The sequence below is a fragment of the Tubulanus polymorphus genome, chromosome 7 (assembly GCF_964204645.1).
Source record: "Tubulanus polymorphus chromosome 7, tnTubPoly1.2, whole genome shotgun sequence".
Lineage (NCBI taxonomy): Eukaryota > Metazoa > Nemertea > Palaeonemertea > Tubulaniformes > Tubulanidae > Tubulanus > Tubulanus polymorphus.
In genome coordinates, this window is record NC_134031.1 from 12029372 (window position 1) to 12055501 (window position 26130).

General features: G+C 36.5%; 2 protein-coding genes across 4 annotated transcripts in view; one reads left to right on the forward strand and one right to left on the reverse strand.

The window, feature by feature from the left end:
* The window catches only part of LOC141908713 (uncharacterized), a 112953-nt gene that overhangs the window by 21620 nt on the left and 65203 nt on the right, over nt 1-26130 (forward strand). For all 3 annotated transcript variants that reach the window (XM_074798870.1, XM_074798871.1, XM_074798872.1), the window contains one exon: nt 6451-6490. In XM_074798870.1, the coding sequence (XP_074654971.1) occupies nt 6451-6490 (40 nt within the window). The remainder of the gene's footprint in view (nt 1-6450; nt 6491-26130) is intronic.
* On the reverse strand, nt 15083-25964 carry LOC141908381 (uncharacterized). Its single transcript, XM_074798418.1, has 17 exons — nt 25960-25964; nt 25678-25796; nt 25192-25257; nt 24706-24771; nt 24382-24447; nt 24226-24285; nt 23324-23386; nt 22969-23022; nt 22440-22511; nt 19057-21265; nt 18832-18969; nt 18034-18163; nt 16950-17145; nt 16701-16838; nt 16399-16556; nt 15650-15669; nt 15083-15170 (listed from the first exon to the last, which is right to left on the reverse strand). The coding sequence occupies exons 1-17, from the start codon at nt 25962-25964 to the stop codon at nt 15083-15085; spliced, it is 3648 nt and encodes a 1215-aa protein (XP_074654519.1).

Sequence of the window (26130 nt, forward strand, 5' to 3'; positions counted from 1 at the left end):
TCAGAAATATCATCGACAATTATGCAAAGTTAGAAAATTAGCTTTTCCTCAAATCGAATGGATGACCTTGATATGCTAATTAGCCATGTGCCCAAACTGCAAAGTAAATTTCTAATGATCCTGCATGTGCTGCCATTTTCAGCCAATTCAACGATCTAAAAATCAGTATCCTGCACAGGATTGAGACTGATCCAATGCTAGAGAACACTCATAAAACACTGCAAGTCCCAATTCCTCAATACAAGTGACTTGCAGAACAACTGAAAGGAATTTAAAATTGAACAAAAAATAAAAAAGAGCCTCTATGACACACATTGGAAACAAATCCAATAAACAGTGTCAATCCTTAGCCACAATCCTTTGAACACAAAAACCATCCATGAATTGGAACACAATTCAATAACGTAGAATCAATAATCTCATTTATTGTATTGGCGAGTCAGCTCCGAATACAAAAATCACCAGATGTGACTACATCGCTATGACTAAATGTGAAATGCGGAAAAAATTCCCAATGCCTTGAATGTATATATTTATACTCATGTACAATATATGTGCTCTCTATTAGGATGCTGCACCTATAAACTCAAGTATGCATGCCAATATATTTGCAGTATGCTATGTCTCTCTATATTAACTACTGTTAACCTGTTGGTATGACTCATTGGCACAACTTAAAAGACTACAAATTGATTAACAAACACACACGTAACACGTAACACAACATATGCACATATACACGTAAGTAAAGATCCCTCACATAAATCCCAGTAAAAACCCGTGAAGGATTTATTCCCTGAAATCCAAATATGGAATCAGGCAAAACCATAGAATAAATATATGCAACTCGGAAACTCTAAAGACGGTTTTCCATGTCTCATGCTGGAACTGCTGCTAAAGCCATCCATCCAACAAAATCTGCAGTAATCCATAGCACCAGATAATGGCTATCCGGCTCTGTCATGAGTTATACTGTCTAACTTCCAAACGCTACTACAATCACCTGCAATACATTAAAATGTGAGTTTGCAATAACTAACAGGAGCGGGCAGGGTGGGCGTTATTATACCTCTTCCATTCACTCATAAAATTATAATTTACACTGATACATTACACTGATAAAATTAGGAAATTTTATTTCATTCACTCCATACATAGGTATAATAACGTATGTTCAACGCTAAAAATCCAGTGACGGAATAGATAACTAATGTTAAGCTAACACACTCCAAGTACTTCCATTAACTGGTACTATCCTACTGCAAGCCTAGCAGTAGTCGCAGCTTTTCCAAAAAGTTCATACAATAATTCTCTGCAATTTTGCCTTATAAAAATCTGAACCACTTGTTAGGTGATAGAGAACTCCACCACTGGTGCGTGGATACCTAGAGACACAGACTTGAAATTGTTATGACTCCAATTTCCTCAGCTCAGGATGAGTGACCAACTCGACTCCTATGACCTGTCCCAATGATGCCGGTATTCATAAAATATTGGCTGATCCGTCAGCCTCGACATTAACCAACCCTGACCAATGCTCTGTGGCTGGCGCCTCAAGGTAACACTTCTATTATGCCAGTCTATTATGCCCGCAAAATCCAGGCCCATGCTGGAAACAAGCATTTTGTTAAAATCATGCTAACATGGTTAAGGCCTTTTAATATTACATAATTCAGTGTCCATGCAACTCTAGCAGACCTGTTAGATATCTATAGAAATGCTTCAGGTCGTATATGACCCCACTGATCGAATTCATATCCTTAAGGAAAATTCTGATTAACGACCTATAGGAGCCCTGTACCTCTATTGGGGCTACCCGAGAGGATGGTATTGAAACCAGTAGCACTCACAGGCATGTGACGCCTAATCCAAAGGACTACATTTACTGGGCACTGAACCCAGCCCTTTGTGGGAAAATTAAATTTCCCTTCCGTCACCAGCCCTAGGATGAACCATGGCCTAGCAGAAGCTTCTCCACGATTCAACTGCTTAAGGTGCATTTGTTTTGCAGTGACATTCACCGACAAATTCATAAATATTAGATTATTATTCATTTGAGAAAATCAAAATGATCTTCATATCTGATTCACCTTGTTCCTAGAACCTGATCATGGACAGGTCGATGTATTGAGTCACCCTTGAGTCAACAGGCTCAGCATAAATGCCCATACTCTATGGTCAGTTCCTTAGAGGCCTATACATACTCAAGGCTAGGTGTTATAGGAATCAATTTCCATGTAGGCCCAATCACCTTACACTTATGAAATCCACAGTTGCGTAGAATGCCTATAACCCCATAACGGCATTGTATTGTCTACTTTTGCTATGTAGGGAGTCTATGCACCCTTGTCAATGCATTCTGCACATTGTAACGAGTGGGAAAAACCCCGCAAAGGGATCCCTGTGTAACTATTTGACTAGTCCCCTGTCTCCGATCAACATTAATCAGCATCCAGCCCGGTTGACCAGAACAGTCTCACGACTGTCACTCATCAGTCAACTGATACTGAGAATCACCATTGTATGAAGTCATCAGAATGTGACATCTTACTCCAGCCAGAAACCATAGATGTTTCCGGCGACCAACCGTAACGCTGAACTGTCAGTGGAGGACTCTGCAGATTCCATGACCTACAGTGCCCAGAAAGGGATCATCCAATATCTTCACATAGGTCCTCAGTGGCTGATTCGCAAAGCTCTGTATTTCAGCACCTGAGGAGCCGAGATAGTTATAATGTATATACATGTATACATACACACAGGGTATATAGGTTCTCAACAAGGAACATGTATCCCACATTCTCTCCTCCCACATTCTCTTCTCAAGTGAGATCAATAGACGACAACTTTCTTTACCCCTGCAGCCTGACTAACGGGTCTATGCCCATCATTACTTCCTGGGTAATTTGTCCCAGAGGTTAATTGAGGAGGAATTGTGTCTTTTTTGCCCGTGCCGTGGGCTAAGGGTCTAGATCGCCCGCATATGGGCTCAGGGTTTGCTAAGTCTGAATGCCTGACAATACATGGGGTGGGGCCTTTGTAGCCCCACTGTATGGCTTGGAATCTTCATCGTCTGAAAAGCAGACAATGTGCAGCTCAGTTAGGAGACGATATGTTTATGCTAATACCCTGTGGGTCTTTCTCGCTCCTGCCCTGTGGCCTTTTCTGAATTCCCTCTAGGCTGCCATATGGCTTGGGTTATTTGTATGTCAGTGGTCCAACAGTTGGAAGTTTGAATCAGTTCATCTTCAATGAGTCAAGAGACTTCATTGACTCGAGGGTCTCAATGAGAACTGCGGAACCGGATCTGAGTACCAGACAATGTACGAAAATTCCCCTTAAGGATGAATGTCTGTTAATAGGCTGCCCCTCAAGGGGTGGTCACTCACACCAAAATAGGCTGGGTCTTCGACCCCTTTTGGGCGAGATTGCCGCTGCCAAACAGGCCGGTTTGCTCTCGGGCCCTTTATGGGCGAGATTGTCCCTTAATGGATGAGATTGTTCAAGCCAGAGAAAGCTTGGTGTTTGTCGCCATGGACAAGAATGCCCATGTCAATAGGCTGGGCCTAATTCGGTTTTCGTATCTAGTCGACTAGTGGTCGGAACCAATAACCGCATGTGCTCGATTTCCGAACTATTTGCGGGATATAGATTTGACTAACTGACATTCATAGTTTGACTATAGTCGACTAACTCAGAGAACCGAAGTTGACCCTGGGTGTATATCCCCTGTGGACGAGAATGTCCATGTCAATAGGGCCTTTCCTCCCTTAGGCTTATGGGTGAGATTGCCCACCAGTAGGCTGGGTCTTTTGTCCCTCATGGACGAGAATGCCCATGTGAAGCTGGGTCTTGAATCCCTTATGGACAAGATTACCCCAAGCTTATAGGCTGGGTCTATGGGTCCTGGTCTTTGCCCGAACTTGTAAGGAGACGGAAGTGACTCCCAGTCCATGTGGGATCCACCGTCTTTTATAGTTTATAAAGTTGGCGAAAAGGATAATCACCCACTAGACCAGTGCACAATACTTACCGTTCGGTTAAGAGTGATTATCGTACTAATACCTGGTTATAAGTGGCTGAAATTAAATGTTGGCGAGGCTCGAAAAACGCAAAATAATGTCGCCGTGAAAACGAAGACGTGCGATCATTCGAAAGCCAAGCTGGATATTGATTTTTAGAGCGTTGAATTGGCTGAAGATGGCAGCACTTGCTGGATAATACGTTATTATACCTATGGAATGAATGAAATAAATGAAAGTTAATTCTTTAAAAAAATATGAAATCAAGTTCAATTTTACTTTATTGAACAAATAAATCAAGTCCAATTCAATTTTGTTTTATTGAATAAATTTCAGAAAAATTCAATTCTATTCCCCATTCAAATCACAAGGCCAAGGGAAAGATTTATCTAAAGGATTTGTTCCTGCCAGCTCCAGTCGCTGTCTGCTACTTATGAAAGCACAATTGTATTGTGTAAATGATAGGTATTGACTCTGAGCTGTGAGTGAATTTTGATAAGTATAACCTACAAAATGCATCATTTGGCATTTTAGGGGGCTCTTGTTGTTGGATTAGACCTAGGCCTACCTTTTTGGATGTTAATATGTTGTCGGATTACCTGATTACTGTTTTTGACGAATTAAAGCAGATTATTGCATTTAATTGCAAAAATATCAGCTCCCACCTGGAACACTCTAGAATACATCTCCAGCGATGTATAAACGCATAATTCTTTGGGGGGAGTGTCCCTGACCCCTACTTTTTTCCTGAAATTCACTCATCGGGAACTTGCATCTCTGCATTATGCTGCATTTAAGAACTGGGGGACTTGGAATCTGTCTCCCTCCGTCCATCTGCCATCCGCATCTGCTTGTGAATGGGATTCAAGAAGAACCATTGATAGCAGGACTATGATATTACATAGCAATATTACCCCTAGGGACAGGATGTGTACTATTGATTTTGGGGTTCAAGGATCAAAGGTCAAGGTCACTAGAGGTCATTCATGTGAAACCTTGTGAATGCAATTCAGGAAGAAGCATTGATAGCAGGACTATAGCTGCGTTCACACTAGGATTTCAGTATGGTACTAAGCGTTCACACTAGGAAATTATTCGAGGCCTATTCGCGGCTTATTCAGTTCCGTACTGAAATACGTGGCTTATTAAGCGTGGAATGCGTTTCTGCGCCGAAAACCCGATCTCAGTACGGCAGCTGGCCGCGTATTTTCCGTGGTGTGAGAGCAGATTCGGCGCTAAGCTAGCCGCGTATTTACATCCAAACACTAAACACTTATTACACTCCCCTCTATTGGCACACTGGGTGACTACCATACTGGGCTTACTAAGTGCCAAATTGCCAACTACGTGTGGATGTAAATGGCTGTGTAAGCCTCGTATTTTGGTGAATTCGGCACCAACGAAGTATAGTACTTCATAAGCGCCGAATCTAGTGTGAATGTGGCTTATGATATTACATATTATGATTACTTCTAAGGTAGAGGATGTGCTCTATTGATTTTAGGGTTCAAGGATCAGAGGTCAAGGTCACTACACGTCATTCATGTGAAACCTTCTGAATGCGATTTAAGACGAACCATTGATAGCAGGACAATGAAATTACATAGCTGTGTCTTCATTAATTGCCGGGTGTCGGATCCCGGACCCGTCTGTCAGTCCCTTTGGACCAGACTAATTTTTTTCAACCCGAATGGCTTTTGTTGGCTATCAGCACGACTGTATTTTCTGGTCAGAAGTATTTGTGAATATATATGCTTCACACACGCGACTTCTGCCGCCTGGTTTGACTACTCACTATTGCTAGTTATGAAAAAAATGCGCCTCGACGCGCGTGGCCTAGTTAAAGTTTTCCAAGAAATTGGCAATGTGCCAATCAGCTGTCAGGGAAGCTGGAAGTGCCACGCATGTTGGCTGTTGACTCACAATCATTGACTTATTAAAAGGGAAATTCAAAGCCTTGAATTCAGCAACGGTCTTCAAAATCGATTCAGGGCCTTCAATTTGAAAAATGTTGCAAATCTATAGATTTACGATTGTAAATCTTGGCAAGGCCTTATCTATGGGATTTACGTGGTAGACTTTAGTGGTAGCAGGCATTCACATTCATTTGTCACCCATCTATTGTCTGTAGACAGAATGTAATCATTTTGGGGTGTTTATAAGATGCTAATCTTGATATTTGGTTTAAACATGTATCTATCGTAGACACATAATTTTGATGAAAAATAAAATGATTATCATAACACATCTGCAGCCCAAAAACTGACGTGTTTAGAATAAAGATCACCAACTAATGAAAGAGACATTTTTAAGAAGCTTCAATCAATTAAAGATCAGATAACTATCATAGACCTATCAGTACATCATAGATCTCTTGCTTCAAAATTGAAGTGCATTTGCATATCAGTGCTTTCTTTTTCAATTTCAGATGGATCCTGTGAACCTGGTGGCATTGACGCTGGCGTTAGGTAATGTCTGAATGTCTTCTCATTTATAGACCCCTACTAAGGCCATCCCAAAATAATGGGCTGTTTGCCGTAACTTAACCGACCCAACTTCAAAAGTACCTGATGAAAACTTTTTTCTAAGATTCATTGAAATGGATTTTATTTTTTGACAAAAATGGCGGACTGACTGACCAACTGCTGATGTATGTGCTGCGTGTGTTTGGAGTCAAGTGTGCATCATATGGAAACGTTCATTGATATCTGGCCTAGTTTGAGATTTCCAGGAAACTGGCGGTCATCCAATAAGTTGTCAATCATTCTTGTGACTATATTAAAGCTGGTTATGTTTTAGCTCACTGATATATTCAATGTATTGTTACATTTTAAACACTGAGATGTCACACCGGACAAAGTAAATCTTTAAAATTATTCTTAAAAACTAGACTATTAGACAAATTTCCTGTGCACAACACCGATTTGTGATATTATTTTTCATATAGAAAGGTGATAAAGTTGTTTTTTGCCCTAAAATATTACCAAAAGTTTTCTACCTTCCTACCAACTCATCCTGAAAACTTGTGTCGGTGTTACGGCAAACAGATAATTAATTTTGTATGGCCTAATGAAAGCACAGGGGTTACATCAATTCACAATGAAATGAGTTAGCCTAAGATTTAATACAAGTCTTAAATGATTATCATTGACATTTGTAAATTTGTTAACGAACTCCGCTATGAGTTCGGTGACCAATTAGCTCTGTTTTCTAACAAAATTTTTTGTAGAATTTTAGAATTCATCTTCTTATAAATTGGCATTTGTTGTTTGCTTCTAAATGGCGATGAGCTGCCTAATAAGGATTATCAATATTAGCAACAGCTGACTGGAGAATTCATCAAACAATTGTCGCACAGTACCACTTTTAGTTTTCTTAACTGTTACCTTGTATTCTACATTTTCCTTTTGTTTTTTCGAATATGTCATGGTCATTTCAGTCTCCCATGATAGCCAGCTGGTTAAGGCATTTTCATCTATATGGACAGCTTGAAGTTTCTTTGATTCGCACTCTTTACATCTCCCATTTACACAATCTATACTCAAGTCATCTTTGCAGAGAATAGTATAAGCAAGCTCCTCAACGTTCATGTCTTTTGGTACAAGACCCAGACAGGTTAACTTATCGTACATGAATCCCATATTTTCATGTATTTTGCAAAGGCACAACATTCTGTTCTGTACTGTTGGTTTCAGGACCCAAAACAGCCTGAAAACCGTGAAACTGGTGTACGATATCTTGATGCCCAGGTTTTCTGCAAGGAATTTGATGTGAAGGTTTCTTAATGTATCTTTTAAGTATCCTCTCTGTTTTTTATCTTTTTTTCTGGTGATGGTTTCTTTTTTTCCTGCAGTCATGCGACTGTTATCATTGCGTTCAAGAAAGGTCCGTACTCTTTGCTCCATGTCTTCTGCATACCTTGTCTTTTTATAATTCTTATGTTTGGATATTTTGGTAGCATTCAATCGACGAATCCCCATGGCTTTTTCAAATCTCCCCTTACATCGGTATTTCTTTAGAAAATGAGGGGCTTCCATGGATTTTAGGATCCATTTTTCTCGTTTGGATTTTATACTAGAGTATCTTTCCTTGAGACCTTTTAATAGAGCAAAGTGAAAAGTAAGTTGCCTTGCAACTATTTGTGACCGTTTTTTCATAACTGTCCTAGTCTTGGTACGAGGTGATGATTCGTTGGCTGCTTCACTCCTCTTTACAGAGCGACACAGCTTCACCCGCAGCTTGTTGATTGCTAATTCCTGTTTTTGAACCCTTTTTTTTCAGTGAAGCAACACTCAGTTGTTTTTAGCTTTATTGGCCAGCCGTGGCGTTCACCTGATTTCAATCTTCCATCTGTTTTTGTTTCCACAAGATTCTCTTGGTGTTCAACGTTATGTTTTTCGCGTTTTTTTTTGTTGGGCTTTTCTCCAGTATTTACACTTGGTTCTTTTTTCACGGTCTGATAGATGATCGATGAGTTTGATTTCACCTAAAGATTTTAAGTTTATAATACCGCTCTCAATCTTTCCGCTTTTTTTGACGCCTTATAAAACGTTACCATTATGAAACCTAAACAATGTTAACCATTCAGCGTCATTTTACAAACGACAGCCGTAAATCGATGTGCAAAACGTCACAGGTCTATGCGTACACAAACAAGCTATCTGGCAAAATATTATTGACATAGATGTAGAATGGCTTCCTGTGATTATATAATGACCTATATTTGAACGTCGAAATGTTATATTGCATTGAATATCATTAGAAGACGTATTGTAATAGTAAAGGATATATGATTATATCAGAAGCTGCAGGCATAAATAGAAATGATAATGATAATAAAATCGGATTATTCGGTTAAATGGCGGATGTATACACGATTTGGAAGTCTGATATAAAAGTCAGACCCTGACGTGGGCATGCCGGTGGAATGACGAAGCTATCTACGATGTGTGTAGGGCCGGCGTGAATTTCATCAGCGGCTACAAGCGGTAAATATGAAAATGTGTAAACATATAATTTCAATATTCAAACGTTTTAGAAAATATGTTTGATATTAGGAGTATGCAGGTTTCGTGAGATTAGCAATTTATAATAGCATAGCTGTCATATACGGCTCCGCATCCTCTGATGGCATGTGTATTAGGTGACAATTCAATTCAATTCTTTATTGATCCTTATTACTTTGAAATTCCGGGATAAAATTCCCAAATTCAATAAATACAAATTTTAAAATAAATTAATACAACATACATGACACATGGGTAATTCATCATACAGAACAACATAAGCATGTTATTTTAAATGACAATGTCTACTTCAACCCACCCAGACTCAAGACTCTAGGATATCGAGTGACAGCCAAACCTGTCGGCCGGCTGGCTAGGCCACACGATATGCTCGAAGTCATGATGAAGCAGACATCAGAAGAGCTCTCTTCAACCATGGAGGCAATGAAGTTGCAGACCAGCTTAGAGGCATAAGTAAATGAAGTCGGTCGCAAGTTCGCGATCAATTATTGAGAATTTTCAATAAAAAAATTTAAACCACTACTAGAGTCGAAGACCTGTATCATCTACCCAATCGCCAAATCTCATCATTCCCCAAATTTCTTAAAACTTCGATTTCAAATTTGCAATTCCACATTAGCTTAGCCCAGAAATTATACATTTTTTTCGCAGGCGTCAAATAATTTTCTAAAATTAATTTTCTTGTTTCTTCATACTTAGCTGGATCCTCTTTTAGTTTTTGAAAATGTCTTTTCAATCGTTCTTTCATTGACAGTGGAGGTGCCATTTTATAATACAAAAAAAACTTCAAAAATGGATGGCGTATGTACGACATATAACACCCTTGTGTATACTTAATTAAACTTATCAATAGGTAGAATCAGAAAAAAGTATCTTTCACATTGCCTCAACGTCATTTTTGAAATACTGATAATGGATCTATACTTCATTACTGTCATTTTCAAGAACATTTTGTCAATTCTGTCACGCAGAGTCAATTCTGCAACAAAGTCTATTGTGACCAATGTTGCAGAATAGAATGTTGCAGAATTGATATTTCATTGATTTAACCTTAAACATTGCCATTTCTCATGAAATTGTGACAATTTGAAGATACTATTTTCTTTATATCACCATAATGATGGGTTTTATTTTACGTCGCATATCACATGAAGTGTGTTGAGGTTTGAAGGATCGTTGGAGAATCGACAATTCTGAGTGATACGGCCTAGAAACTATTTTAAGTCAAATATAGAGTGAACTTACCTCCCTGGAGTGAATGGGAATCACGTAACCAATCTCATTGTTGCAATCAATTTTGGTGGGAGACCTCACTAATTGGACAGATGTCACCACTTGCTGGTAGTGGACAAAAAGGGGACTGTTGCAGAATTGACAAATAAACGCATTACAATGATAAATGTAAATATTTCTCAAAAAGTGATTTAGGTATCATAAAATATTAATCTAAGTTAAAAAGTTTTAATCATTATAAAACCAACTTCATGGAATAATACCAAAATTGATCTTCTATGTAAAATTATCAGCCCATAAACCTATGTAAACTCAGCCCATTACATGAATATTTTTAAGAGGGTTAGTGGTTTCGGATAATTGTTTTCCCTAAATATGCCTCTCTTATTTCACTGGTTATAATACATATCAAATTCTCTACAACATTGAGGTTTCCGTTAATATAGATTTTCAAATTTAGTGTAGGCCTGGTCACAGAGCAAAATCAATTACATAGATCTGGCCACATTTTGTGAATATACCCGTATACCATACACGTATGACGACGTAAAATACAGTGAAACCCTAAGGGTTAGTACAGGGTTCGTGGCGGTGCTTGAAAAGCTTGAAATGGCTTGAATTTGATAAATGCTATTCAAGCGCTTGAAAACGGCTTGAAAATAGATTGAAAGCTGGAAATAATTAGTTCTGACTTGAAATGAAAAGAAAAATGGCTAGAAATACTTGATTCAGACAAATTTCCTTCTTCCATAATTTTTTTCGATGAGATCGCAGACAGAATACATTCTTGAGTGGTTTCGTCGCATGCATCATGTCTTAGGCATCCATAAAGAAATTTAATGAATTGCATTGAATCACGAGACTCGCATGCACCTCGACGTAGTGAAACTCTCCGGTGTCTGGAGACTTGAAAATAGGGGGAAATTTCAGTCATGCATGCAGGGGCGGATACAGGGGGTGCACGAGGTGGCTAGCCCCCCAAAAAAAAATTTTTAAACACCTATATTTTCTTGATTCATGCGTGAGAATGGCCCTGAACGCGTCTCTGTACAAATTATTTTTCAAAATTGTCTTGTCTGGAAACCAGACAGTAGCCTATTCACACCCACACCTCAAAATTCCCAATTGTCACAATCGAGTCGACAGTTATACTTAGTAGGTCTACCCATTACGGACTGTATACAGTTTTGAGGCCACGGTGTGGGGATCGCTCCGCCCGCTGATGGCCGTCAACTGACATAGCTATCAGCCCTGTTCACACTGCACGCGCGATTCGCATGCGATGCCCAACGCATGCGAATTTTCGCGAATTCCCATTGTTTAAAGTTGACATTTGGGCCCATGGGTCAACTTTAAACAATTGAAATTCGCGAAAATTCGCATGTGTTGGGCATCGCATGCGAATCGCGCGTGCAGTGTGGACAGGGCCTAACGGTGTGGGGATTGCTCCGCCCGCTGATACGCCACTAAGTAATTGTCCGTATTTTGATGTGTACATTATACTAGTAATACATGGTTTAATATTGTCTCACTGTGTAATTGTGGGTTTGAGAATGGCCCAGAACGAGTGTTATCTTATTTTTCTGGCTGCCCAAATGTTTTTTTCATTTGCCACCGAGAGGAGTTTTAGAATGCTTCTGAGAGCCTCTGAGCACTTAATTTTTCAAAAACTAAACCTACAACAGCCACCTCCCTTTATAAAATCCTGTATCCGCCCCTGGCATGTCGTCGAGCATTGAAAAATAGATGGCATTGAAATCCCACACCAGGTGTGAGAGCCAGGTTGAAGGCACCGGGGCCTCGTCAATGTCATCGAACATTACAAATTTCGTATTATCAGGCAATCCCAAAATATCAATGGTCTGTTTGCCACAACCCGACCGACCCGACTTCAAAGGTACTGAGTGGAAACTTTTTTCTGGGATTCATTGAAATAAATTTTATTTTTGATAAAAATGGCCGACCGACCGACCCACTGAAATTTGACATGCAGCACCTGATATATAGGCATATTTTAATTAGCATCCCCTAAACTAATTGTGAGTAGAAGACAAACTAACATTGTTGTCTTCCTAGGGGTACGGTGAATGTAATTTATACGTCAATTTTTCCCCCAATTCATCGTTAAATTAGATGCTGATAATTCTTCCCCTAATAACACTACACTAAACCTGTAAAATTGTATATACAATGCCAATACATGGAATATCTATATCAAATTTTTAGCTTCGCTTACATTTGGTACTAATAATCTAAATAGACATTATAATGATGAACTGATGAATTATCAACATTAGAAAGAAAATAATTTCGTGGATGATCTTTGCTTTTGCAAATGTTTATAGGCCATTTGTCATTAATTTTTATTGAAAACTGGATGAAATCCCGAAATTTCTATATAAAGATCATTAATGGATTCTTGTATTTTCATGTTGTGCACATTCAGCGATAGACAGTAGGATGCTGAAAATGAACAACATGAAAATACAAGAACTAGAAAAAGCATGACATGAAAATATAAGAATGTGCACATCAATAATGAACAAGAACTGGAAAGTACAAGAACTGGAAAATGCCGGAAAAACATGCATCACACTTTGCAGGAACTGGAATATTCAGGAAATTCCTACATTTTCAATTTCCTGTATTTTCCAGTAAGGGGTATTTCTTGTATATTCCACTATTGGATTTTTATTTTATAATCCAGTGTGTACGTTCCTACATTGTCCAGTTCTTGTTTTATCAGGTTGTGCCATTTCTAGTATTTTCTAATTGTGGATTATTCCCATGTTTTCATTGTAGGTATATTCCGTTACAGTCATTTTCATGTCGTGCATTTTCAGCGTCCCCCTAGTTTAAGTTTTCCAGGAAACTGGCAGTGTTCCAATAAGCTGCCATTCATTCTTAGTGACTATATTATAGCTGGTAATGTTATAGCGCGCATATATTCAACCTACTGTTTCATTTTGAACACAGAGATGATGCTCAGGACGAAGTTAGAATTTTAGAATTTATTCTTGAAATCTTAAATTATTCTTAAAATACAAATTTCCCTTGCACAACGCAGATTTGGGATATTGTTTCCACTAAAAGAGGTGATAAATTTGTTGTTTTTCTTTGCCCTAAAATTTTGCAAAAAACGATTCTACCTACCTACTGACTTATTCCAAAAATTTGAGCCGGTGTAACGGCAAATAGACAATTAATTTGGGATGGCCTTATCCAAATATTAATTGATATAAATATCTAAGCTAGGAAATGCTGGAAAACATTGTGATAAACAGGTTTCATCTCTAACAGAATCGTATCAATGAGGTTCCACTGTAAAATGAATCAAAATTTTACCTCTTTTTTAGCATTTTTATATGAACCTGTTAAAAATAGGCAAGTTGGCTGCGACTATCGGAAATTGCTTCCAACGTGCCTGAAAAAACAGCTTGAAAATGGTATTATCTAGGTTGAAATGGCTTGAATTTCACCTGAGCTTGAGACAATGAACCGTGTAGCAGGTTTGGGCATTATAAGGGCTATTTCTATTCATAGCTAATGAAATACGATGGTTTAGCTTTATTCAAAACTACTTATATACCTGAAAATTCTCAAAAAGTTCACCGCGACTGCCTTCTTCCTCGACTTGAATGAACTTAAATGGCCGCGACGTCGATCGATTGGTGGATTCGAAATTCGATTTAGGTATGTTAATTACATATTTTTAATGCGACGTTTGCATTACCATTGTATTTTCCAATATATATTAGATGGTTATTTCATCGATATAGAGGATATGTTACATTGATGTCTGCCCCGAAAGTCCATCAAAAAGTTATTTGAGGAGTATCATGGTGATTGGTTTTAACTAAGGACCGTTTGAGCTCATGGGTTTTCAAAATGAAGAAATATTAAATATATGAAATATGAAAAAATATTGTCAATAATGATTCAGGGAGTTTCTAAAAGAATGCTGGTTTAAGTCCACGTTGATATAACGTAGAAATCAACTCGTAAAGCGACGTCAGCTTACAACTAGGAAAACCATCGACGTAATCCATGTTAGTATTTCGACGTTGCGGTCTTCAATATATGGTCTACACTATGTATATATATATATACGTATATATATATATATATATATATATATATATATATATATATATATATATATATATATATATATATATATATATATATATATTATATATATATTTATATATATATATATATATATTTATATATATATATATATATATATTTATATATATTATATATATATATATATATATATATATATATATATATATATATATATATATATATACTGAAAACATACTATTAACGGGGTTTGTGGGCTCAAACCCAATTGTGTGGTGCTATTTTAATACCCGTTTCTGGGGCATATATGTATAATTATATGCTAATGATATGCAAACCTCACAATTTATATAGGCCTATATGCCCCATGAATTATATACGTTTCTGGGGCATATATGTATAATTATATGCTAATGATATGCAAACCTCACAATTTATATAGGCCTATATGCCCCATGAATTAAATACATGCACCTATACATGTAACATAACTGAAACTATGCCCTTCGTGTGGAATACCTGAGGCCAAACGCTTAGACATTACTAAACAGCGAATTATCTCACTGCCTATTCTATTGTAAGCGACCGGGCAACAGTCGGTTCTAACAGGTCTGGGTCGATTCATAACAATTGCGATAGGCTTTCCTACAGAGCTTCGTCCAAGTAAGGTATACAACTTCCATATTTCTCCTTGCTTTGTCGGAATATTCTCTACTCTTCACTTCTATTCACATTTTTGAAATATGGCTCTAATTGAGGGAATGAAAGTCCTTTCAAAGCTTTCAATATCCAGATACATCTGACAACAGAAACAAAACAAAATTTTCAATGAAAATTGGAAATCTCTTTATTAGGAAAAAAGCATTAGCAAATTTACAAACTCTACAAGATAATTCTGATATATTTATCAACCCTAGAATTGTAAACCACGAGGAAGTTGGATATTCTGCCAATGGAATATTTTAATATTATTCATGTCATACATTCAAAATACAGTCGATACCTTCTGACTCAAATCATTTAGGACCAGTGATTTTCGTTATTTCAGTTAGGCGATAATTCAAGTTCCAATATGGAAATTCATGCTATGTTTCATAAGAATTGTGTAAAGATTAGCTGACCTGGAACTCGATGCGTTTACTATCCCAAATCAAATATGTTATACCGGTAGTCATTGGATTGTATGATATTTTGTCAACTGCAGATAAAACAGAAACTAATCACATTTTTTAATCATTATGTTCTCAACCTGAAATCAATGGCCTACAACAAATATACCTGATAGGAATGAGATTAGTCTACAAAAATACACCATTTACTTATGTTCACATCATTAAAAAAAAAACCTTCTCCACATTTTCTCCTGTAATCTAGTTCATTACATTTCTATAACAGGTGTAAGACTGGCATGAGGGAAATTCTAACATTTATTCAGATCGGTCATTTTTCATTTACTGCTTTAACAATTTATATACCGGTAATATATTTGATTTTGTTTAAACATTTTCTTCTAAACAGTAATCATTGCGCTTTAATAAAAGGAGAAATCGATCAGAACAAAAACAAGCAATCATTGAAAGAAAACTCCACATACGGAATATCAATATATAGATATTATTTACATTGGGCACAGTGCTTAGTGGCAAAAACAAAGTTTCACATATCTTTAATTAGGACCATGGGTCCAGTACGACCAAATGAGTAAATTTTAGTTTTGAGCGAAAAAATGTATTTTTCTCGGATTTACGATCGCTATCTTGGTGCATTATATATGCATGTCCAACTTTCTCCAAAACTCACTCGCATGGCAAAACAATCAATACTATGTTCTATATGTACGTTCTTGCTACAGCTAAACAATAACGTAATTATTACAAAACATAAATAAAGTGAATTTGACGCATCGATTGACGCGTCAAAAATGCTATTTTAATTTTGACAGTATATTTACGCCATACATTTAGAGGTTCCCTATATTATTTCGTTTTCTGCTTCTTCGAGATAATATTATGTAGCCTCGTTCGAACCTGAGGCAAAGTTCGGCTACCACCAAGTTCTTCAACTACTTTTCTCAAGTCTACTGCTGGTGCCATTCGCTTATTATTCAAATAGTTATGCAATATCTTAAAAAAAATATCTGTTTCTCCCTTTGTCCAGGGTGCCCTCTTAATACGTGACTTCTCATCTGAAACAAAATCATATAAAAATGCTACACAAACCATTGCATCAAGACTACTGATAGGTTCTCACAATAGGCCCCATTTCCCCTAGGATTGTTATACCGTCCATAAGGTGGTTTAATCACTATGGACCCTATCCATGAACTTACTTTGCGCTTCAGATTGGTTAGTTTCCATCTTTGGCGGAACTTCTGCATCGACCATGTCATTGTCATCACTGTCATCACTGTTTTCACTGTCTTCACACTCAGTCCACTTATCGGCATAATCCAAGGATAATGGGAGTGCTAAAACGTTATCAATGAATAAATGCACATGTACACATACACACACACGGGTGACTGCTGTCATAGCAGAGAATACTAAAATATTTAATCTATCAGTAAAGTCAGACTTACCATCGGGATCAATATCCTCCAATGACTTTCCTTTGAATCTTGCCATAATGCCATTTTCGGCAGCCAATAGCACCTTCGCTACCTTCGCTTTTTCAACGAGTGAAGATTGGAGGCAATATACATCTGCGTGAATTTTCACATCGTGCCCCATATGATCAGCCACCATCTTCAACTCGTTGGGCTTCATAGACAAAATCTGAAGTTATAAACCCAAATACTGGCTTTAGGGCTTTCATCCATTTCAAATCACTTCACAATATAATTTCCATTCACAAGTATCATTATAGCCGATCATTGATTTATTATAATCATTGCTTGTTATGTCTTTCGAAGACCAGAGCTTTACCTTCTTTATAGATATTCTTGATGAATGAAGGTTCTATTTTATATTCTTAAAAATTTCATTCACTAATACATACAGGGCTGGAAATTAGGCTTGTATGATAGTACATGTAAAAGCACTTCATGATAAGGTATGTCCTGATACGGATGTTTTAGGCCTATACAGGATCCGATATCAGCACTTGTCTATTATCACTTGTCATCCTTTTATGATAGGTTTTATATACTGGTTAACTGAATGTAGAATTGTGGGACATACATAAATAGGAAAAATCACTTCATGGTCAGGTAGTGTCTTGATATGATGGGTTTTATATGTCACTTAACTGGATGTAGAATTGTGGGACATACATAAATAGACACTTCATAAATAGGTAGTGTTCTGATATGATGGGTTTAATATGCTATTTTACTGCATGTAGAATTGTAGGATATATATATAATGGGAAAATCCTTTCATGATCAAGTACTGTCTAGATGATTACATGACCTTAACGGTCACATGCCCTCTAAATTTCAGTAAGTAATTAACCTAATGATTCTTTTGAATATAGATAACACCTGATATCAGGAAGACAGAAAAAAATCCCCCATATACATGTAGTCTTAAATTGTCAGGTTATTAATCAGGTAATATAAATATACAACATTTATAATTGTAATACTGTGGTTTGTATTTTAAAGAGGTTTGTAATGCTTGCAATAAGACTAATCCTAGTTCATTGGTAAATGATAAACCTACTTGTAGTGTAGTTGCAAAGAAAGATCGGAGCTTCGTCGATCTAATTCGTTCAGGTGCATTCAGTCCGGGACACAATTTTGTCATTTCACGCATTGCAGTACAACCGTCAAGTGGTGTGTCAGCACGTTTCCTAAAATGAATGATGGATTTGCAATGCTTGCACAAAACCTGTCACGATATGAACTAAAAAAGGTTCAGATTGTATTGCTTTGTAAAGTATATACTGTATACAAAGACATTTTTCTAAAAAATGGCTGCATGGCCTGGTAAGCACTAACTTATTTGATTATTCAGCATGTAGATGCCCACGAACAAAACTATATCAGTTGTGATGAGAGATTAAGATTTTTATCAGGACTATTAATCAATTGACATTCAAAAAGGGAATGATTGTACCTTAATAATAATAAAATAAACCTTGCAATAATCGAATCCATTCAAGAAACATTCAAAATCCGTATTGCAATTGTTAATGGGTTAATGTTATTTGAATAGGAAAGTGCAAACACTGTATAAATCAGAAAATAGCATTCTTCCTAGAAAGACCCACATAGCTTTATCTGTGAAACTTTACACTGACATTTCAGATAGACTTCTATCCATCTTCAGAGTTATATAAAAACTCTTCTAAATCGCTGAAGATGGATAGAAGTAAAATCTATCCAAATTGTCAATGTCAACAGATATACGTTGTTGAATGTTCTTATTATACACGCTATATACACGTCTTTTATACACGTCTTTTATACATGCTAAATAGAATGCCACAAGTCTAATTGATTTCAGAATTGATGTTACCTAGCAAAAATGAAGTCACTTGTACTTTGTCTGGTATCGAGGATATGTTCGATAGCTTTAACCATCTTCTCAGTAAGCAGAATGTATACACCTCGAATACTGCGAGTGCTCTTCCCTCGGATTTCTATTACACGCATTCTACAAAAAACTCTCCAAAATCAACCCAACATATCTTGTAAATTAGATAAGAGCATATGACTAAGACAATTTTAAAACAACAATTACCGTTTGACCAAAAGCTGCTCAGCTAGAGACAGTGATTGCAGGATCTCTTGATTCTGATCGGCATCCGGCACAATATTTTCGAAATCGCTCATGATCATTTCTTCCACTTCTGATATCCGCCTTTGGTTGAAAAGGACTATACGGACAAGAACAGCATAAGCAAGATGTTTCCACTGTTTTGAAGTAGGCTCATGTATCATCAACGCTTTATCAATTTCAGAGTCGAGCCAATCTTTAAAGACTACTAAGTCATCTGCCACTGGATGTGTATTGCCTTGATTGAGTTTCCTAAGTTTAATCCTTCGATTAGCAACACACGAAACAGTATTGTTCCAATGGGCCCGATAAACTACTTCGAAATCTCTTCCCTCTTCTTGCATAATTTTGTCTCCTTCAAAAATCCCCATGCTCATTTTGAGGACAATGCAATGTTTGATGTAAATCCCCAAATTTATTGCCACACTCGGGGAATCTTTTTCCAAAGCTAACTTCTTAACACATTTGACTATCTGATGGAAATGTGGCCCTCTCAGGTACGAGGAAAGCGATATCCAGTTTTCTTCGCCATTGTTCTCGTTCAGGGCTTTCAGTAGCATACCGAGTAAACGGACCTTTGTTCTCAAGTTTGCTAGGTCTTTTCGGCGCTGCTCCTTTGCAGTGCCTAAACGCGAGTACAATGACAAAGCAAATTCACCAATTAATTCGTCTTTTTCGCAAATGCCAGGAATGCCAGGGTTTGCAACTGTTTCTCGCATTCTGCTGAATATCAAGTTTAATGCAACCATATCCTCATCGATTCTTGGTACAAATGGTGATAGCATGTTTCGAGAGGTTCTTATGTAATTGATGTCTGGTTGTTTTGCCATTGGTTTGAAGTGGCAACGTGTCGCATGCTCGGAAAGGCATCCCTTGTAGAAAAAACCCTTACAAAATTCGCATGGTACGTAGTCCACTGCATTTGGTGGTTTATCCGTTTTATTGGGTCTACGGACAACGACCAACGTACCATGTCCTTCTTTTATCACTTTACAATTGTGCCGAAAGTTTCCTTCATTCTGAAGTAAGCGCATATGTTTTTTTTTTTCATTTGGATCGCGTATCAGATGGTACTTTATAATTTCTGGTTCAGACGCGTGAATACTGCACAAATGCGAGGATATTTTCGAAGTAAACACACGCTTACAATACAAACAATAATCTGCCTTTCGGTAGTCCCGCTTGCCATCTACTGACTGGTATGTCGGAACAGTAACATGTTTCAAATGAGCCGACAGTCTTGACAGATAATCTCCAAAGTCTTCTTCCTCAATATCGTTATCATTTGGATCAATTTCATGGAGATTATCATCATCACTATCACATAGATCGTCATCAGGAATGTAATCATCTTCAGAATCTGATATACATTTTCTTTTTTTCCGCTTTTTTGGAATGTCAACATCAATTGACTGATCTTCAGAGTCAGATGAGTCAATTTGCCTTTTTTTCTTTATAATTGCATCCTGTTGTGAAGAGGTTCCAGCTTTCGGTTCAAATACATCTTTTGGCAGTAAAGGGGCAAAATGATCCGGATTCCAGTGTCCAGGTTTAAGTTCTGAATGTGTAGTCCACATTACGAGTAAAGGTGCTTGCCTCAATGTGCCAGTCAAATTTTTTCTTGGATTTAATATATGGTTCATTATAGGCACACGATTATCCAATAACCCATTAACCGAGGGGTATACTGATCTTATCCTCCTATCAATAACTGTTGCGAGTGCCTGTATTGTCAGCATCGAAGAATAACTGTTGTGTATTGCACAAGCAATACATGCATCTGCGAAGGATGGTGAAATCAAATCGAATCCAAATTCGATACTTCGAGTTTGATAGAAGTCAGAATTCTCAACCATTTCGATACAAGTGCGAACACGAAGTTCAGTTGCTAGATCTTCACACCCACAAAGACCGACTGATACTGCATTGAACAAACAGTTACCATCACCAGATACATCTGCAGGCATGAGCACCCCATTTACCATATCACCACATTTCTGCATAATTTCTAATGACCTGCCATGTACCATCAGTTTTCTGTCCAAACACTTATACTCAAGTTCCCGTATCCTACTTGCAAAATAGCCAACAGTAGTTTTCAGATTCTCATAGCTTTTCTGTGCACTCAGAGTGAGCATCTTCAGAATGTTTGAGTAATCAATAGTGGTAGTAGCTGAAGATAAAATAAAAGACATCTATCAAGTGTTAATGAATACCTAGGAAACTACCACCAAAATTTAACATGTTTGGTGTTGCAGATCTATTCTTATGAATTTAAATCAAATCTGGTAGACCTAGCCATTTTACATGTACCCAATTCAATACAATCAAAAGTCAATTTTCCGGCTTCTCAATAAAAATCTTGTCAAAGTTGTATCTAAATCCAATATCTAAAAAACAAATATCCTACTGAACTGAATTTTTGACTTTTTGACCTCGTAGAAACTGTTGAATTAATATTCACATACATTGATAACATCTTTGCGTTATTTCATGTTATTTTTGAAGGCATCATTGGACTACAAGTTTTTATCACTCTAACCTCTGTCTAACAATACTTCAATGTTCAATTCCTGCTGGTGCGAATACACAAACTATTTTCCATGAAAATCAATGAAATGACAGAAAATTTCATGTGCTTTTTCACTTTGCAATAGATAATAGGTACAAAACTGAATGGTTCCAAAGTAAATTTCAAATTTCCAAAGTAAATTTCAATGTTCAAATTAATCCTAGTGGGGAGAACAATATCGGATAATTTCTATTCAACAAAACAAATTCAACATAAATAACAACAACATAAATAACAAGTTAAAATTGTTGGTACCCTCCTTAAAAAAAAAACCATTCCAACCATGAGCGAGGACTGGTGAGACTAAGATGACTCAAAATTTGCCTGATCCAAACATATCTAAAGATCTAGAAATTGAGACTACAGATTACAGAGACTACTACAGAGACTACGCCATTTTCCTCTGATTGATCCAATTTTTCCAGTAGTAATAGGCTCTGGGCAGAGATACATATATTATATATACCAAACATCAAACAAGTTCTCCATGAAAACTTTTGTTGAACAAATGCTGTTGGTCACATATCTTGAATCTGATAAGACCAGTTTTTGAGCTGCAGTTGTCTCAAAAGTACTAGATACATGTATTAAGACAATCCTTTAAAATATCTCCAAAGCTTCCTAAAATGCTTTGATTCTACCTATGGATGGACAATTGACACTAGAACGCAATATGCCTAATACAACTTTAGAACAAGATTTTTCAGTTAATGTGTAAGATTTTTCAGTTAATATGCACCTTTTTAAGGTAGATAAGATCATAACGTTCACTTACCGCAGGTTCCCTCCTTGTTTTCATAAAAAAATGGTAATTCTTCATCGCTATCATAGTCATGTGGCAGAAAACCTAAATAGATTAGTTTCAATTATTTCAATTATCCATACTGGCATAATTTTTCGGCATTGACCCTCCCCCTTAGTATCTACGTGTTAATGACACAAGCTATGCTCAACACTTTCAACGACCGAAGGATATTTTTTATGAAATAGGGAGTGTAAAGTAATATGGATTGCAATTTATTTTTATATCACAGTTTTTGATGCATTTTAGGACATGTCTTGTCCACAAAGTATGTGCTCCTTGAAAGACAAAAGTTCGTACAATGTGCTCTAATCCCCACCCACAAAAGAAGGGAAACCACTTTTACATGATTTCACTCTCTGAAGACCGATTGCATTTTGACTTTCTTCTCGCAAGGCATTATCTTGCAAGTCGATCGTTTTCCTTACACTCACAAAATATGAATGTTTAGGATGAACAAAAACCAGGTTTAAAGGTATAGTACACTTCAAATGTAACGTACTTATTATAGCTTGAGATATCGAAGATTCAAGTAATTCCTCGCCATCTGAAAATTCTAAAAGTAGAGAAAAGCCAAAACATCTCAAAAACTATTTGAAGAAAATATATATTTCAATTATCAGTGGGTAAGTAGTGTTAGCTAGTCCAATTTTGGGAATAAAACAAATTCCAAAGATAACTATATTGGCAGCTCATTGATGTTCAATCATTCAAATAGCTGATTATTGGAAATGTGCATCTTGTGAATAATAAAGCTATGTAACTATCAGTAACTGCATAAATACGGTAGATATCATCGATACAGCTATTAAATTGTGAACAACTATAACTGCTTATGCAAACAAGTGTTATCTTACCAGAACAGGTGGATTCAGAATCATTGTCAACATCACCAGAAGGGCCACATGTCAATGCATCATCTTGAAAAATAAATGATATGGTGACAATTATTGCTGCATGTTACAAGTTAAAGAATTATGCAATACGTTAATTTACCAGAGCAGGTAAATTCAGAAACTTTCTTTATATCATCACATCAATACATTATCTTGAAAATCAAATGACAGATATAATGATACAGCAACCTGACAATTATTGCAACATAACATAAGTAAAGCATGCAATGGTGATATAATGTATTAGATTATAATGTAACATAGAATTGTGATGCATAAAATTGTTCAAATTCTTCATGAACAGGAAAGGTCTATTTCAACTTGTTTGAAAAGGATATTGGGTTTGGGATAGTGTCCTGATATGGGATTTATATGCTGAATGTAGAATTGTAAGATATGCATAGGTAGTAAAATCACTTCATCATTAGGCAGTATCCAGATATTGTGGGTTTTATATGCCACCTAACTGAATGTAGAATTGTAGGACATATATGAATAGTAAAATCACTTCATCATTAGAGAGTGTCCCAATATGAAGGGTTTTATATGCCACCTAACTGAATGTAGAATTGTAGGACATATATAGACAGTAAAATCACTTCACAATTAGGTAGTGACCAGATATGATGGGTTATATATACTACTTAACCAAGTACAGAATTGTAGGACATACATAAATAGTAAAATTATTTAATGATTAGATAGTGTCCTGATGTGAATGGTTTTATATGCCACTTAAGTAAATGGAGAATTGTAGGACATATGGTGAATCTTTTCTCATTAAGGTAGGATAGGTTTTATATGCCCCTTTACTAAATATAGAACTTTTAACACATATGAATAGAGAAATAGAGTTTATTTACCAGAAACTGTGAATTCAGAAATTTTCTTTTCACCAGAACACTCACGAATCAATGAAATATCTGTAAAATAAAATGACAGATACAATGATACAGCAACCTGTTGACCACTATTACTGCATTATACAAGCTAAAAAGTTACATAATGAGTAAACTTACCAGAACACGTGAATTCAGAAACTTGTTTTGAATCATCACTGGAACATTTACTCGTCAATACATTATCTAGAAAATCAAATGACGGATACAATGATACAGCAACCTGTTGACCACTATTACTGCATTATACAAGCTAAAAAGTTACATAATGAGTAAACTTACCAGAACACGTGAATTCAGAAACTTGTTTTGAATCATCACTGGAACATTTACTCGTCAATTCATTATCTAGAAAATCTAATGACGGATACAATGATACAGCAACCTGATGACCACTTTTACTGCATTATTCAAGCTAAAACGTTACATAATGAGTAAACTTACCAGAACACGTGAATTCAGAAACTTGTTTTGAATCATCACTGGAACATTTACTCGTCAATACATTATCTAGAAAATCAAATGACGGATACAATGATACAGCAACCTGCTGACCACTATTACTGCATTATACAAGCTAAAAAGTTACATAATGAGTAAACTTACCAGAACACGTGAATTCAGAAACTTGTTTTGAATCATCACTGGAACATTTACTCGTCAATACATTATCTAGAAAATCAAATGACGGATACAATGATACAGCAACCTGTTGACCACTATTACTGCATTATACAAGCTAAAAAGTTACATAATGAGTAAACTTACCAGAACACGTGAATTCAGAAACTTGTTTTGAATCATCACTGGAACATTTACTCGTCAATTCATTATCTAGAAAATCTAATGACGGATACAATGATACAGCAACCTGTTGACCACTTTTACTGCATTATTCAAGCTAAAACGTTACATAATGAGTAAACTTACCAGAACACGTGAATTCAGAAACTTGTTTTGAATCATCACTGGAACATTTACTCGTCAATACATTATCTAGAAAATCAAATGACGGATACAATGATACAGCAACCTGCTGACCACTATTACTGCATTATACAAGCTAAAAAGTTACATAATGAGTAAACTTACCAGAACACGTGAATTCAGAAACTTGTTTTGAATCATCACTGGAACATTTACTCGTCAATACATTATCTAGAAAATCAAATGACGGATACAATGATACAGCAACCTGCTGACCACTATTACTGCATTATACAAGCTAAAAAGTTACATAATGAGTAAACTTACCAGAACACGTGAATTCAGAAACTTGTTTTGAATCATCACTGGAACATTTACTCGTCAATACATTATCTAGAAAATCAAATGACGGATACAATGATACAGCAACCTGTTGACCACTATTACTGCATTATACAAGCTAAAACGTTACATAATGAGTAAACTTACCAGAACACGTGAATTCAGAAACTTGTTTTGAATCATCACTGGAACATTTACTCGTCAATACATTATCTAGAAAATCAAATGACGGATACAATGATACAGCAACCTGTTGACCACTATTACTGCATTATACAAGCTAAAAAGTTACATAATGAGTAAACTTACCAGAACACGTGAATTCAGAAACTTGTTTTGAATCATCACTGGAACATTTACTCGTCAATACATTATCTAGAAAATCAAATGACGGATACAATGATACAGCAACCTGTTGACCACTATTACTGCATTATACAAGCTAAAAAGTTACATAATGAGTAAACTTACCAGAACACGTGAATTCAGAAACTTGTTTTGAATCATCACTGGAACATTTACTCGTCAATACATTATCTAGAAAATCAAATGACGGATACAATGATACAGCAACCTGTTGACCACTATTACTGCATTATA

What these genes read in the sequence shown, in the direction of transcription:
- LOC141908381 (XM_074798418.1), bottom strand. An exon ending in GTAGCCGAACTTTGCCTCAG is followed by an intron (nt 15,670 to 16,398) that starts GTTCGAACGAGG and finishes GTATTTTTGTAG; the next exon opens with ACTAATCTCATTCCTATCAG. An exon ending in ACTAATCTCATTCCTATCAG is followed by an intron (nt 15,171 to 15,649) that starts GTATATTTGTTG and finishes TTCTGTTGTCAG; the next exon opens with ATGTATCTGGATATTGAAAG.